Source organism: Oryctolagus cuniculus, chromosome 3, assembly GCF_964237555.1.
Source record: "Oryctolagus cuniculus chromosome 3, mOryCun1.1, whole genome shotgun sequence".
NCBI lineage: Eukaryota > Metazoa > Chordata > Mammalia > Lagomorpha > Leporidae > Oryctolagus > Oryctolagus cuniculus.
Window position 1 is genome coordinate 102,554,558 of NC_091434.1, and position 16,400 is coordinate 102,570,957.

The 16,400-nt window shown below is 35.2% G+C and overlaps 1 protein-coding gene across 8 annotated transcripts in view; it reads left to right on the forward strand.

Annotated features, from left to right (window-relative positions):
* LRP1B (LDL receptor related protein 1B) overlaps window positions 1-16,400 on the forward strand; it is a 2,140,503-nt gene that overhangs the window by 2,050,591 nt on the left and 73,512 nt on the right. For 7 of the 8 annotated variants that reach the window (XM_051849575.2, XM_051849574.2, XM_051849572.2 and 4 more), the window contains one exon: window positions 2,402-2,566. In XM_051849575.2, the coding sequence (XP_051705535.2) occupies window positions 2,402-2,566 (165 nt within the window). Of the gene's footprint in view, window positions 1-2,401; window positions 2,567-14,216; window positions 14,357-16,400 lie in introns of those variants that run through there. The other variant, XM_070071547.1, reaches the window with a different exon arrangement.

Sequence of the window (16,400 nt, forward strand, 5' to 3'; positions counted from 1 at the left end):
GAACATCTACAAGTGAAAGTGAGATCCTCAAGATAACCCCAAATATGCCTTACATATTTATCTTCTCTGTTCACATTTACAGACTCCATTGAGATAGATCATTCTGAATGAGTGATAAATGCAATGGTAAATTTTAACTTAAGCAAGAACTCTAGATATTTCATTAGAAAATGACCCTATACTCAGTTCTTTGCTGGAATTTCTCATTTGTATTGCACAGGTAACTACAATTTAATAGACCCAAAGCTAAATCACCCCTACATTTCCTATTGCCCTGCATTTCCACTTACCTGTACTGATCAAGACAAGGAATTGTCCTTAATTGACCCCTATTCTCTTTATACAATGCTAAAATATGTTTTATTTCCCAGTTACCTTTAGAATGCATCCAAATTCATCAAACTCACATTGCTATATTTTGATATAATCAGTCTCAGACTTTGTGCATTCTTCACCCCATTTTCTTTTTGGGGCAAAGCCCAAAATCCAGATTTCTTCCCTCATTCTTTCCTTATCTCTTCAAAAATGCTTGTCACTTGCAATTTCTTCCCTTCCTCCAGACTCTCCATTCCAGGTCCAGCTGGAGTATCTTTCATTCAGCTTCTCCAGGGCTCTTCTTCTGGTGTTCATAGAAGATAGTCCACCTGAGCTCTCCCTCAGTGTACTTTCACTCAGTGTACCTTCAAGGCACTTGGGAAATAGTGCTCAATAAGAATGGTACTTGATTACTTAACCAAATCAGTAATCCATTGCCTGTGAAAAATGTACAATGCATCTTATACACGTAGCTCTCCATTCTTCTTTATTTTACTATTCCAGATATGGCAGATATGACTGAAAGTCAAATTCTCATTTGTGTATAGGTATGAATGGTATATACTTAAGTACTTCACATTTATGAACTTTGAGAATTTTTACTTATTTTTAAATTTATTATTTAATATTCACACAAATCTAAGTTAAATTCTTTTTCATCAAAGGCATTTTTTAAAATGATTTATTTATTTATTTGAAAGACAGAGTTACAGAGAGGCAGAGGCAGAGATGGAGAGAGAGGTGTTCCATCAGCTGGATCACTCCCTAGGTGGCCACAAAAGCTGGAGTCTGTGCCAATCCTAAACCAGGAGCCAGGAGCTTCTTACGGGTCTCCCATGGGGGTGCAGGGACCCAAGGATTTAGGTCATCTTCCACTGCTCTCCCAGGCCATAGTAGAGAGCTGGATCAGAAGTGGAGCAGCTGGGACTTGAACCGGTGCCCACATGGGATGCCGGCATTGCAGGTGGTGGCTGCACTGGCTTTGCCACAGCGCTGTCCCCAGATCATCCAAGCCATTTTGAAGTGAAGTAACAGAAACCCTAGGTAGGTCAACTTGTATGCCTGGTAAGTGGTAGAACTAGGACTAAACACAGGTCTTGCTAAACCTGTGTTATTTTTTTTTACTTTGTGAAAGGGTACCTCAGAAAATGTGTGCAGCAATGAAATTAAAAAGTAAGTTTATGTTAGTGCAAAATAAGGACTAATGTAAAAGAATATCGCTTCATTTAAATATTTATAGTATAAATAACATACATATACTCAGGTATGTGTGTTTGTGTGCATGTATGCCTGTGTAGGGAGTGATTTCTGTATCTTCATCCCATTCTACCAACCACAACTTGGAAATAATTTTTTAAATTTTGTCTGTTCCTTTTCATGTCAATATTCCCTAAACAATACAGTTTGGCGATGATTTATATAATATTTACATTTTTCTAGGTATGGTAAATTACCTAGAAGTGATTTTAAAGTATATGAGAAGATATATATATATATATATATATATATACAGGTTATATGCAAATTCTAAAGTATTTTATATAACAGACTTGAACACTCAAAGATTTTGATACCTACAGGTGGTTCTGGAGCCAATTACTCAAGGATATCAAGAGAAATCAGTATATACAAATGTATAGATGCATACACAGATACACTCAGGACACAGTAGTGCATGTGTACATGAAAGTATATATATGCTTTAAATATATTCTACATATTTCAGTTTGATTTAATGTCAGTCATTCTTGAAAAATAGAGCATGTTAGTTCCATCTCAAAGAAAAACTCCTGTATGGGAAATACATTACTTTCAGAAAGTTTTAGTTAATTTTATTTGATATTTAGCAAATATAAAATAATAATAATAATAATACTTTAAAAAGAATACAAATTAATTTCATATTTGTATTCATTATTCAACAACTAGAACCTATTACTCTGCTTACAGAATTTATTTTGGTACTTACAAGTAGTTATTTTATGAAAAAATAAGATCCTTGTAAGATATTTTTAATAGTGTAAGTATTCTGACTTAATCATCTCCTGAATAATATGCTAATTTGTACATTTCTTTGCATGACCAGATGATTCATGCAAATCGACTTGTGAAAATGGAGGAAGATGTATTTTAAATGAGAAGGGTGATTTGAGATGTCACTGTTGGCCCAGTTATTCTGGAGAAAGATGTGAAGTCAACCACTGTAGCAACTACTGTCAAAATGGAGGAACTTGCACACCATCCACCCTGGGTAAATATTTGATTATCATTGCATATTGAAATCATCTGCATTTTTCCTTATATGTGAAAAATAAGTAAAATACTTAATGCTATGAGCATAATTCCTAATATCATGTAAAGAATATATTAGTATATAAATTTAGTAGTTCAACATAATCAATGACATTTGTTCTAAAGTATCAAAATCAAGTAACAAAATCCAGTAACAGTAGTGATCATTATTTTGTATTTAGCATATACCATGTGATAGACTTAGTGCTGAGTATTTTGCTGCTGGCTCAGAATAATTAGCAGAGCCCATTAGCAAAGCTTTTGTATGAATCCAAAGTATGCATTGTCAACTGCAGAAATACTTTCTTTAAATTCTAACTATGAAGCATTATTGAAAATTAGGCTCCTTATGAATGTAACAAATCTTACCAGATCATATGATAGCATCCTAATTCCCATCCAAAATTACAACTACTCTGTTGACATTAAAATGTAGCATATAATATAATTTGGAATGAATCAAGTTTTGACATGATAGGTTATACTTGATATTTTATTAGTTTACCCAACAGCCATGTTTGCAGAGTATTCTCCATAGCACATAAGTGAACCTGAAACACACTTGCCTATTGGTTTCTAAATATTAAGCATAAAATATGCTCCTATGAGAAAAAATCACACAATGCAAATAAACATCTAGTTTCCAAATTCCAATATGCTGTGCAAGGGACATTATACAACTATTACATACAACCTATACACATTTAATTGTACTACTTAGACATATATTTATTTAAATGGAAAAGTAACCTATATGATCTTTATTTCCTCTGTATGGTTAACTTCGATCTTACTGGGAGTTCTCACTTCTTCTATTGCATGTATCTGTTCTTTCAAGTATTTAGCATAATACCAACTTTAATAATCACATGGATAAGAATTCTCAATGAGGTTCAGAGAGATCAAGCTGTTTCTGATTTGCATTCTTATAGAATTTTGATGATTTTACACACACACACACATACATATATATATGTATACTCTTTGTAAGATTTATTTATTTATTTTTTAAAGATTTATTTATTTATTTGAAAGTCAGAGTTACACAGAGGAGAGGCAGAGAGAGAAAGAGAGTCTTCCGTCAGATGGTTCACTCACCAATTAGGCACAATGGCCGGAGCTGTGCCGATCCGAAGCCTGGAGCCAGGAGCTTCCTCCTAGTCTCCCATGCGGGTGCAGGGACCCAAGGACTTGGGCCATCCTCTACTGCCTTCCCAGGCCATAGCAGAGAGCTGGACTGGAAGAGGAGCAGAAAGGACTAGAACTGGCGCCCATATGGGATGCCAGTGCTTCAGGCCAGGGCATTAACCCTCTGTGCCACAGTGCTGGCCCCATAAGATTTATTTATTTGAAAGGCAGAGTAAGAGAAAGAGAAAGAAACAGAGACACGTAGACATCTTCCATGTATGATTCACACCCCAAATGCCTAAAACAGCCAGGGCTGGGCCAGGGAGAAGCCAAGAACCAGGAACTCTATTGAGTGGACATATTGCTGTTGGAGAAATTACAATACTGAGTCTTTCACTGAACAAGCAAATAAGAATCCAAATTCAGTAAATGTGTGTGATTGCATTTTACTAACACAGATGTTATTTCAGTTAGAGAAGACACTTTTCTTGAGGAATGAATTGTTTGGAGATTTTATTACTGAATTGACAACTTGATTTTGTCACAATGATAATGAAAATCATTGAGTTATAGCTAGATAATTTATTTATATTTGTCTTCAGAATATTTAGCCCAAGGAAACCATTTGATGTTCCATACTATGGCTACCTTTTCAAACTGCTGTGGGTCCTGGGGGATAAATCTCTAAGAAATTTTGAATTTGCTATCCTTTTAATGGTTCCTAAACTGTATACAGATATAGAACAATTTTTAATGTTTCATTAAAATCAGATCTGCTGCATTCTTCAAATCTATAATGTGTCAACTTTATCCACCAAAATTATTAGATCTTTATTTATATAAATAATATATTCGGGAAAAATTATATTTCAGATTAGTACTATAAATCTGAATTATATAATTTAATGGAGCATCAAACAATAATAATAAAGTATTTGATGAAGTTATTCACAATGCTTTTTTCATGTTTATAAATGTAGTTTTATAAAAACACTGTTTAGTATTATCGGCTGTAGAACCTCATTATCTTCATACAAATGTTAATTTGTTGAACAAATCGCAATGGGAAATTCATGGATTTATTCATTGTCGGTTTACTTACAGTTAAGCCTTTTGGTAAATTCCTTTGTGGACACTCCATAACTAGGGTTTGGGGCAGCTTTAATTAAAATTTATAAGTTTATGACAGTTGTATAGAACAATAATAATTAAGGAAAATGTCACCATTTAATTAAAAGCACATATCTGAGAGGCATAATTAAAATTTTGAATGTTGGAATTACTTTTTCCCATTCCTTAAGGTTTTTGGTCTTTGTAATAAAGAGCACTAAAAATATGCTGTGTTCATTTAGAACATTCTATAAAATCAGTTATTTTGGCATTAATATAATCAGCAAGGGTCCATGTAATACATTTTCATGACCTACTCATGAGAAATATATTTAAGATAAAATTTACTATGAGCAAACAATTGCAATCAAAGTATTATGCAATCATTTTATTATTGAAAATACAGGATAATTTATCAAAGTTTATACATCAGATATCATTAAAACATTTATGCAATTGAATGTATTTTCTATTAATCTTAATTTTATGAATATTCTCTAAGCTATACTCATATTTTTTATAATACCCTTAAATTATAGGTCTGTTATTTATACTTACTGTGTATGTTAAAGTGAATTGGGGCCGGTGCCATGGCTCAATAGGCTAATCCTCCACCTTGCGGTGTCGGCACACCGGGTTCTAGTTCCGGTCGGGGCGCCGGATTCTGTCCCGGTTGCCCCTCTTCCAGGCCGCCTCTCTGCTGTGGCCCAGGAGTGCAGTGGAGGATGGCCCAGGTGGTTGGGCCCTGCACCCGCATGGGAGACCAGGAGAAGCACCTGGCTGCTGGCTTCGGATCAGCACGATGCGCCGGCTGCAGCGCGCCGGCCGCGGCGGCCACTGGAGGGTGAACCAACGGCAAAGGAAAACCTTTCTCTCTGTCTCTCTCTCACTGTCCACTCTGCCTGTCAAAAAATAAAAAAATAAAATAAAATAAAACAAAATAAAGTGAATTGGACTTTCCTACATAGATTTAGAAGAATTTAGCAAGAAGTCTTGTGAAATTGCAACAGTATAACCAGATATTCAGTGCCACTCCTGAAATTTGGAGTTATGCAGAGAATGCCCATCCCATTTTGAAAACATACAAATGGCTACATTAGAAAGCGATATTATATTTTCGGATAGAATAGTAGGCAATGCAGTACATTTGTATTGAATAATTTAAGTGAATACAAAAGGAAGAAAGTAAAATTCTCATTGTAGCTCTTTCTGCTGCCACATCTGGGGACTTTCACAGTGAAAGATTTTTTCCCCTAGAAATGAAGCAAGAGAATGAAAGCAGCCATTATTGTGGAAAGAAAAAGTCAAAAATCTCCCTGCAATGGGAAAGGCCCTTACAATTGGAGCCATGTAGGTTGAGAGGATTTTCTTTCTCCTTTATTTAAGATTCTTCTATCCATGCAGTTGTCCCAAATCAGATGTTAGGTTTGTTTAAAATCAAGGTTAAGCCAGGAATTTGGGGGAACCCGAGGTATATCATGAAGCTGATGATGAAACGTGAGTACTGAGGGCTGTCCAGTCACAGGTGCACACAGGATATTGAGTCCACACTAACCTGATCCGTATCTTGTTAAATGGTGAATATTATGTTTAATCTGTTCATCTTTGCTTTTCTTTTACTTTTTATTTAAATGAAGACTGTTTTTCACTTAAATTAAGCTTTGCATTCCACCTTTCATAACATAGATGTTGATTATACTTAGGAAGTGCCTAAAGCTGGACATTTGGTTCTACTTGATTTTTAAGAATGATTTTAAAATTGGAAACAACACAAATAATGCTTACAATTCAACAAATAGGTAGAATTGGAAAATTTAACTTTTAAGGGATCAAATAGAAAAAAAAAGAAAGCAAAATAAGAAAAGGGTAAAAGACAAGCCTCATTCATGTATAGAGGAGTTGGGGATGCCATAAGTGGAGGAGGAGAACTTGTGGACATGGATGAAACTAGCATCCTAAAATAACTACCAGAGAATATGTTAATGGTACAAATCTTGCAGCAATTTTGAAAAACTCAGCAAGATCTTTAAAAAGTGTCAATATCCTTTGACTAAATAATGTTACTCTTGGAAATGTATCCCAAGTACTACTTGATAATAGAAAGCACAAAATTTAAGAATAAGAATATTCAATATGCTATTTACAATATCATAGAATTGGGAATAAAAACATGAATTCCAAGTGTAAGCATGTAAAATATAGCATTTGTAAAAGATGAAAATATATGATAAGTACAACCACATTTATGGAACATTTAGTAAATAAAATGCTTCATTTTATATTTTTTGAAATTTTTATTTATTTTTTAAGATTTATTTATTTATTTGAAAGTCAGAGTTACACAGATAGAGGAAAGACAGAGAGAGGAAACAGAAAGTTCTTCTATTCGATGGTTCACTCCCCAGTTGGCCGCAACGGCAGGAGCTGCATAGATCTGAAGCTGGGAGCCAAGAGTTTTCTCGGGGTATCCCACTAGGGTGCAGGGGCCCAAGGACTTGGGCCATCTTCTACTGCTTTCCCAGGCCATAGCATAGAGCTGGATTGGAAGCGGAGCAGCCAAGTCTCGAACCGGTGCCCATATGCGTTGCTGGCACTTCAGGCCAGAGTGTTAACCTGCTGCTCCACAGAGCTGGCCCCCATTTTATATTTTTAAAAATTTTTTAAAGATTTATTTATTTACTTGAAAGGTAGAGTTAGAGAGAGGCAGAGGCAAGAGAGCTAGAGAGAAATAGAGACAGAGAGCGGTCTTGCATCCACTGGTTCACTCCCCAAATGGCCACAATGGCTGGATCTGTGCATTCCAAAGCCAGGAGCCAGGAGCTTCTTCGAGGTTTCCCATGCAGTTGTAGGGGACCAACCACTTGGGCCGTCTTCCACTGCTTTCCCAGGCCACGGAGAACTGGATTAGAACTGGAACATCCAGGAACTGAATCGGTGCCAATGTGGGATGCCAGCACTGAAGGCGGCAGCTTTACCCACTATGCCACAGTGCCAACCCCTCATATTATATTTTAAACATAAAAGGTCTTGACTGTTGATGTACAATGTAATACTTTATCCATTTTAGTATTTTTCTTTCTTTTGTTCTAGTACTATTGGTTAAACTCTGTAATTAACACACAATTATTCTTAGGTGTTTAAATTTTAACTGAAAAGTAATCCCTGTTAAATATAACAGTGGGAATAAGAGAGGGAGGAGATGTAAAATTTGGGAAATGCTCAATCGGACTTGCCCTAAATGGTGGAGTTAGAATTGTGCCGGGGGACTCCAAAACAATCCCATCAAGGTGGCAGGTACCAATGCCATCTCACTAGTCCAGGTGATCAACTTCAGTTCACAATTGATCACACCGATAGGTCTAAGAGTCAAAAGGGTCACACAAACAAGACTAGTGTCTGCTAATACTAACTGATAGAATAAAAAAGGGAGAGAACAATCCAACATGGGAAGCGGAATACACAGCAGACACATAGAATGGCAGATGTCCTAAATAGCACTCTGGCCTCAGAATCAGCCCTTAAGGCATTCAGATCTGGCTGAAGAGTCCATGAAAGTATTTTAGGCATGGAAAGCCAAGACACTCTGAAAAAAAAAAAAAAAAAAAAAAAAAAAAAAAGAAGACCTAAATGAAAGATCTCTGCGAGTGAGATCCCAGTGGAAAGAACGGGGCCATCAAAGAAGGAGGTACCGTTCTCTGAAGGGAGGAGAGAACTTCCACTTTGACTATGATCCTATCAGAATAAGATCGAAGTCAGCGAACTCAAAAGGCTTCCATAGACTTGGCAACTCATGACTAGAGCCTAGGGAGATTACTGACGCCATAAACAAGAGTGTCAAATTGTTAAGTCAACAACAGGAGTCACTGTGTACTTACTTCTCATGTGGGATCTGTCCTTAATGTGTTGTCCAATGTGAAGTAATGCTATAACTAGTACTGAAACAGTAGTTTACACTTTGTGTTTCTGTGTGGGTGCAAACTGATGAAATCTGTACTTAATATATACTAAATTGATCATCTATATATAAAGATAATTTAAAAAAAAATCTTGATGTGAATGGAATGGGAGAGGGGGAGGGAAATAGGAGGGGTGCGAGTGGGAGGAAGTTATGGGGGGGAGCCATTGTAATCCATAAATTGTACTTTGGAAATTTATATTTACTAAATAAAAAAATAAATAAATAAACATGAAAGGATAGGCTATAAAGTGCTATATAACCTGAGCCCAATAGAGAAAATAAGATATAAAATATTTATCTAAGGAAATAGATACTTCTCTGAAATGTCCCATAATTAACATGAATTATTGTTATTACAATTAAAATAATACTGGTATTATTAGGAATTAAAATTATCATTATTTTTGTTGTTAATATCATGAAATATTATATATATATATAAATATATATATATAGGTTGCTTACTAAGTGATGATACAGTTCACTCTCCTTGAATCTTGACAATAAACCTAAGAGAGATTAAAAATAACTTTCTTTCTAATTCTGCTGCTGGCCTAATGAGTCACAGTTACTGGTTCATTTGGACCATATGGTGAGAGTAATATTCAACTATTCAGTCTTATGACTCTCTAGGCTAATGTCAGAAGGCTTGAGTTGGCTTACTTGTATCCACAGAAAAGACAAAAATGTTTCAGTCTCATTTTCACAATGCTGGCTGAAAATGAACTTTCCAGAAGTATAAATAGACTGTGACCTATAATTTGAAGCATGTCAGAATATATTAAGTAGTACCTAAGAAAATGCTAGATAAAGCCCACAATTCTTCCCTTTTCTTTGTCAGGTTTTTCTGAATAGAACTCTCTGTAATCTGTGTGATACTTAAAGACAACCCGACAGCTATAGTCAACTTGCTAAAATTATTTATAAATGGGCACTCACTTTCAGTAGAGGAAAACATTATACTAAGTGGAAAAGTAGAATGTCAAATCTCCTTATCAAAAAGACTAGCAATTTTTAAAAGCATTTGGGACTTTTATTACTTGAATCTAAGTCTGAAGTCAAGACAGATTTCACCAAGGGAAGTCTCAGCAACAAGAGGTGAGGAGATGAGTTTTCCGATTGTGCTGTTGTAACTGGAGATACCACTGTGATTTATGTCTCAGTTTATTATTTCTTTTCTGTATGAAAAGGACATTGTTATTCTTTTGCTCTTGTCCAAATGGCATAAAGATGTTTAAGAAGTGTGTCACCTTTAAACAGCATTTTCATGAAAAGACATTATCAACATATTCTGTAATTTAAATGTCCCTTAAGATATGTTTATCAGAGTCCTGAAGCTAAACAATAGTTATATACTCATAAGACCCATTAGGCCTAAAATGTCATAACCGAAGATAAAAATTTAAGACCTCTAGACTGTCTAAGCCAGTTACAGGATAACTGGGTATGTGGCAGGCTTCACATAGACAATTAGGCACGAATTTAAAAATCTTATTTTCAAAGAGAGACTCACAGTGGTCAGGACATGTATCAACTCGCTGAAACCACAAGCATGTGAGTCTCACAGGCTTGTCAGATGGAGTTACGTTCACTGGCATCCCTTTGTTCCAGTCAGTCACACATTTTCATGTATTGTGTGTATACAGGAGAAAAATTATTTGTCTGATATTCAACCAAGGGGTTATTTTGCCTACTTTAAATCATCTAATATGGTTTAAATCATACTGATGTACATCATTTCTACATTCAGCTGAAAAAGAGTTTACCGAATAAATCTAGCTTTCAAAGACAGAAACCAATATGATAGCAAATTATTAAATTATATATGAAAGTGACAGCAAATTATTAAAATATATCAGCATAATAAAACTGTATAAGAAGGCACTTTAAAAACTATAGAATTGGAAGACCTGAGATTAAGTAAAACAAATCAGACACTGAAAAATAAATAGTGGATGTTCTTCCTTAAATGTGGGAGCTGAAATTCAAAAACAAAACAATCTGAATATATATTGGTGATTACTAGAAGCTGGGAGGGGTTAATGGAATAAAAGAAGTTTGGATAAAAAGGAAGAGAGAAAGCTGGGTGTGGATCATTAATTGTGACGTATAAGATGTTAATAGGGCAATTGAGATGAGGGCTACATGGGAACTCTTTGTATTACCACCTGAAAATTTCTACTTTGCAATTTTAAAATTATTCTGAAATAAAATGTTAACAAAGAAAAAGAAAGATTGGCTAAATTAAGTTAAAAAAAAGTTAATGAACATTTTCCACAAAGTTTTTGAAGGCCCTATATTGAAATAAAAATAAAAATCTTTCAAGATGGTAAGTATCAATATTGATTGCATATTACTTTATTATAAGCTACCCAGAAAATTTTAATCTGCAATTATTAGGTAAAGGTATTAAAATAGGTAATTATATTGACTATAATATTGTATCTGGAACTTTTAACAAACATAATTATTGCTATCTTTATTGTAGCTGTTGCCATGTTTTGAATGCATAAATTACAAAAAGGGTGGTAAATCCGTTGGATGTACATCTTCATTTTTACAACTCTATGATGTTTACATTGGGACATTTCTAAGACATGAGTTAGAGTGAGTGATATGACTAGATTCTGAAAAACCTAGATTATTCCCAAACCAGTGCCCTAACACTCTACCTATTATTACAGATGATCAGCAGGGTCATATTTTCTGCCAATGTCAGAAAAAGAGCTATGACCATATGACTAAAGTTAATATATGTTGTTAAATATGTTAATTACTTATGAGATAAATTAACAAAATATAAATGTCATGTTCATTTAACAGATACTAATATGTTATATCTATACTAATATGTTATGATATCTATATTGTTACATCTATAATAAATAGAAAATATTATATTATTGTTATATATTCAAAAATGTTCTGAATTGATAAATCTAGATTAGCTATTAGAATGTTATATCCAAGAGAATAAAAATAGGAAAACTTTTAGAACAAGCATTTCATACAATGCTTTTTGAAAAAGTCATGTGCTATGACCAGTTTAAGTAATAACCTGAATATTGGTAATTTAAAAAATAATAATAATAACATCAATGCTGCTACTAATAAAGAAGCAACCAAATATTTTGGCCTGCTGGGTTCCAAACATTGTGCTGTGTGTTTTACCTGTATATGGAAGATGCTGCTATGACCATGGACAGAATGAGATGCAAAGAAGAAATCTAAGCTTACTAAAGACACGAAACTAATTTCCATGTCTGCCTGATACCAAACACAAATTGTGTAACAACTACACCAAGTTTATTTAATTTCCTTAAGTATTAATTACGAAAGATTGTAGAATCAACTATTTTTACTGAGATACTATTTTGCTACATGTGGACATGCAATATAAGTGAAACTTTAAAAAATTCTGTGAGATTTCAAGATGTTTCCATTTTTTCTCATGAGATATACAGTGTTTAATTATGCCATTGTATATTCCTTAAAATATTTATAATTAATTATAGATCAGTAGTCATTTTAGTTATATTCTCCTTACATTTGACATTAGCTATTATTGAGTTTCTAGTTCAATTGCAACTGTTTATAATTGTTCATTTTTTTGGTATGAAACTATACTAGAACATGTTAGAAGATATATGCAGTCAATTACTATTTATGCACAAAGTAATATAAATAAATAGAAGTAAGCTCCATTGATTCTATGCATATATAAGGGTTCTTCAAAACTTTGTGGGAAAATGAAATTAAAAATCACTTTATTTTGGTACAAAAATTTGAAAACCATGCATAGTTTTTTCATAGTTGTATTCTCCACGAACTTTTTGTAGCACCCTCATATATTAGGATCTTTAAGAAAACAAGAAATAAGAATGTATAGATGTGTAAGAAGAGATTTATTATTGGAGTTTATATTTATTTTCTGACGGAGTCCAAGAAGTTTCCTGACCATGCCCTGCCTGCAAACTGGAGAAACAAGAATGGGCTCATTTAGTCCCTTGCAAAGGTCTGAAAGCAGGGAGACAGTAACTCCCTGTATAAGACCAACGGTCTAAGCAAGGGGTAGTGGAGGAAGGAATGCTAGTGTAAGTCTTGAAGTCCAAGAACAACGAATCAGGAGCTCCAAGATTCAAGGGCAGGAGAAGGCAGGTGCTCAACAAAGACAGTCTGTCATTTCTATTTATTTAAAAGGCAGAAAGAGAGAGAGAGAAAGAGAGAGAGAGAGAGAGAGAGACAGCTTTCCATCTGTTGGTTTACTCCCCAAATGCCCCTGCAAGTGGCAGGTCTGGGCTAGGTAAAGCCAGGAACTGGGATCTCAGTTTAGATCTCCTGTGTTGGTGGTGGGGACCAAATACTCTAGCATTCTCCTGTTGCTTCCCGGAGTGCTTAAACAGAAAGCTGGAATTAGAAGCAGAGCTGGGATTCAGACCTCAGCAATCTGATATGGAATGGGAGCAGCTTAGCCAGTGCCTTTAACTGCTAATTCATACACCCTCCATTTCTCACCTTTTTGTTCTATTTGAGCCTGAAGGTGAATTAGATGATAGGTGCCCACATTGGTGAGGATGGATCTTCTTTACTCAAGTCTACTAATCCCAACGCTAATTTATTCTGGAAATGCCCTTACAGACCCACTGAGAAACAATGTTGCACCTGCCATCTGGACATCCTTTTTCAAGTTGAGACATGAAATTAACCATCACAGCAGACATTTGGCAAGGCACTCAGCTAATCAACATGTGCAGTGAAATCGGAATACAGAGTAGACCTAGCACTGAGAAATGTAAAGAGTAGTGCAAACAAACGTAGCACTGAGGACAAGATATTTTCAAATAAATATGTCTTTCAGGCAGTAAGAAAAGTTGTCAGACCTACTGAGCTGCCAGAGAACCATATGGGAATACTCAAAAAAGGAATGAACATAATGATCTGAAGTTTAGGATGGAGAATGAGCCCAGACTCAGAAAACTGAGAGAGAGAGAGAGAGAGAGAGAGAGAGAGAGAGAGGAGAGAGAATGAACGAATGAATTATCTGAGCTATAAATTGAGAAATATCACCAGGAAGAAGTTTGGAAGACATTTGTTGAGGGATAGAAAGGGAAAATGTAAGGACAACTATACAAAAGCATTCAGAGAAAAGCTAGGGAAATCAATAATCCTAGTGAAGCCAAGTAGAGATAATTCCAAGTATGGAGGTTATTAAACATTTTAAAGTTAGGATGAAAAATCTGAAGAGGAGAGCAGTTAGGAATAATAGTTGAATTTATTGATGAAGGGAAAAGAAGAAAGCTTTAACAGAAAAGCTTTGAAATGTATTGTAAAAGGGGCTATCGCTGTGGCACAGCAGGTTGGTTTGCAGCCTGTAGCACTGGTGACTCATGTCTTTGCTTTGCTTCGGATCTAGCTCTCTGCTAATGTGCCTGTGAAAGCAGAAGATGGACCAAGTATTTGGGCATCTGCACCCATGTGGGAGACCTGAAAGAAGCTCCTGGCTCCTGGCTTTGGCCTGGCCTATTCCTGATCATTTAGCCATTTGGGGAGTGATGGAAGATCTCTCTGTGTCTTTCCTTTGCTCTCTGTAACACTGGCTTTCAAATAAGTAATAAAATAAAAATCTTTTAAAAAAGAAAAATACTTTAAGGAGAAAAACATTTATTAATATTTCTATTCTAAACTTCTAAACTTCTGCTTGTAAGCAGAAAATCAGAATCAATGTACGTGAGCAACGTATTCATGTTGAGGTTTCTGGCCTCTCTTTTGAGAGCACAAGGAGAAAATATATATTTACCCACATTATTCTATATATTACAAATAAAAATTGCTAACTCCATGAATAATTGGAGTTCGATTTTAGCATACATATTTTACTTTGTCATATATTGATAGAGTTGGAAGCTGTGAAACTATCTTTTGAAGATGCTCCAGGATGTACCAAAGTTTGAAGTTGTGGAAATAGAAGGACTTAGTAACTATTTGATTTGGTGTTTGTTTTGGTTGCTGCTGTTGTGGCATGTGTCTACGTTTTCTTTTTAAAGATAGAGCTAAGCATGTTAAGAAACTAAAAAGATGGAAAAACCTGTCCTTTGAAGTTTGAAAATATTGGAGTCTGCGTGTAAACTTGGTGGGGAATTCCAACTGTATTCCATAACTTATGTAAAATAAATACAACTTTATCTCAATTATGGTGATCATATGTGCAATTTAATGAAAATTTAGAATTATTTGGTTAAACTGCTCAAATGCCTTTATAGAAAAAATCATAGAATAAATCATAACTACACATGGTGCACCTCAGGAGAAATCATAATAATCAGAGGTAAAATTCAACTGAGTGCAGTAAGAAATACTTAGCATGGATTGCATCATTATTATATGTGAGTATACACAGCAGCTCCATGGAGGCTGTGTTACTGAGATCTCGAGTTTATACATGAGGAAACAACCTGCGAGGTGCAGTGGATGCATGAGCCAGTAATTTGACTCAGGTAGACTATGAATCTGAAAACCTGCTCTCTTAATGTGTGACCTATGGATGCTCTAGAAACTAGAATGATTCAGAGCCAGGAAACAGTTTCTTTTCCCTCCTACCTCAGGTCAATTGATGCTTCTTCAAATGGTGCAATCATTGTAGGCAATCAGTTACCTAGCTCCCACTGCTATAAATCTATACCTTAATCATTGTAACAGTGTTGTTTCCTTTGCAAACATCAAAATCAGTCTCTTACCCACAAAAGATTGATACATGAACCCAGTGCAATTTGCTAGGGTGCATCCAGAGATATCCTGAAATATTACATGGAGTGCATTATACAATCCTGCAACAGATGGTCCATTTCACATTAGCAAATAAAAGATCTGCTGCATCACTATACTGTTTCAGTTCGATAAGATTCCCTTAAATGTGAAGATTTCTACTTGTCAAAGAGATGTTTAATTCTCAGAAAGAGAAAGAAGTGCTTTGGGAAGAAGAAAAAATCATCTGAAATCTCAATGCTAGGAAGTGTCTGTTGACTTGGGGAACACACTGGTCACTCTGCTCTGGTTTCAAAATAGCTGCAGACAAGACAAAGTCCAGAAAGCAGAATCAGTTCTCTGAATGACTAAGATAAAGGCATTTTCAAGCACCTCAGCAGACTGTGTGTGTTTCTTTCAGACTTCTATCATTTTCCACCCATAATTTAAAAACAAAATAGTAACAAGAAAACCAGGAATCTACAATGTTTACAGTCTGCTTCTGTGTGACTTTTTTTCTGGTTGTTCTAATGCACTTTTGATTTCTTCTGTCCTTATGCACTGTTTCACATTACATTCAGGTTACTTTGCATTACCGTTCACGTATTCTATTTCTCTGTCAATCATTCATGGGCATCTATTGAAGATAAGGGATTACTTCTTTTGTTCTGGCCTCTGATTTTCCTCAGCAACAATGATCAACCTCTTTGTTTTCTATCGCTATTTCTTCTCTTGCTTGTATCTTTATTTTTCACCTGCTAAAGTGACAGAATATTTTGTTTCTCCATCAACAAAAACTGGAACCATCTGCCACCACTACAGGGAACATATCCCATGAAAAGTTGGTAAGAAGTTT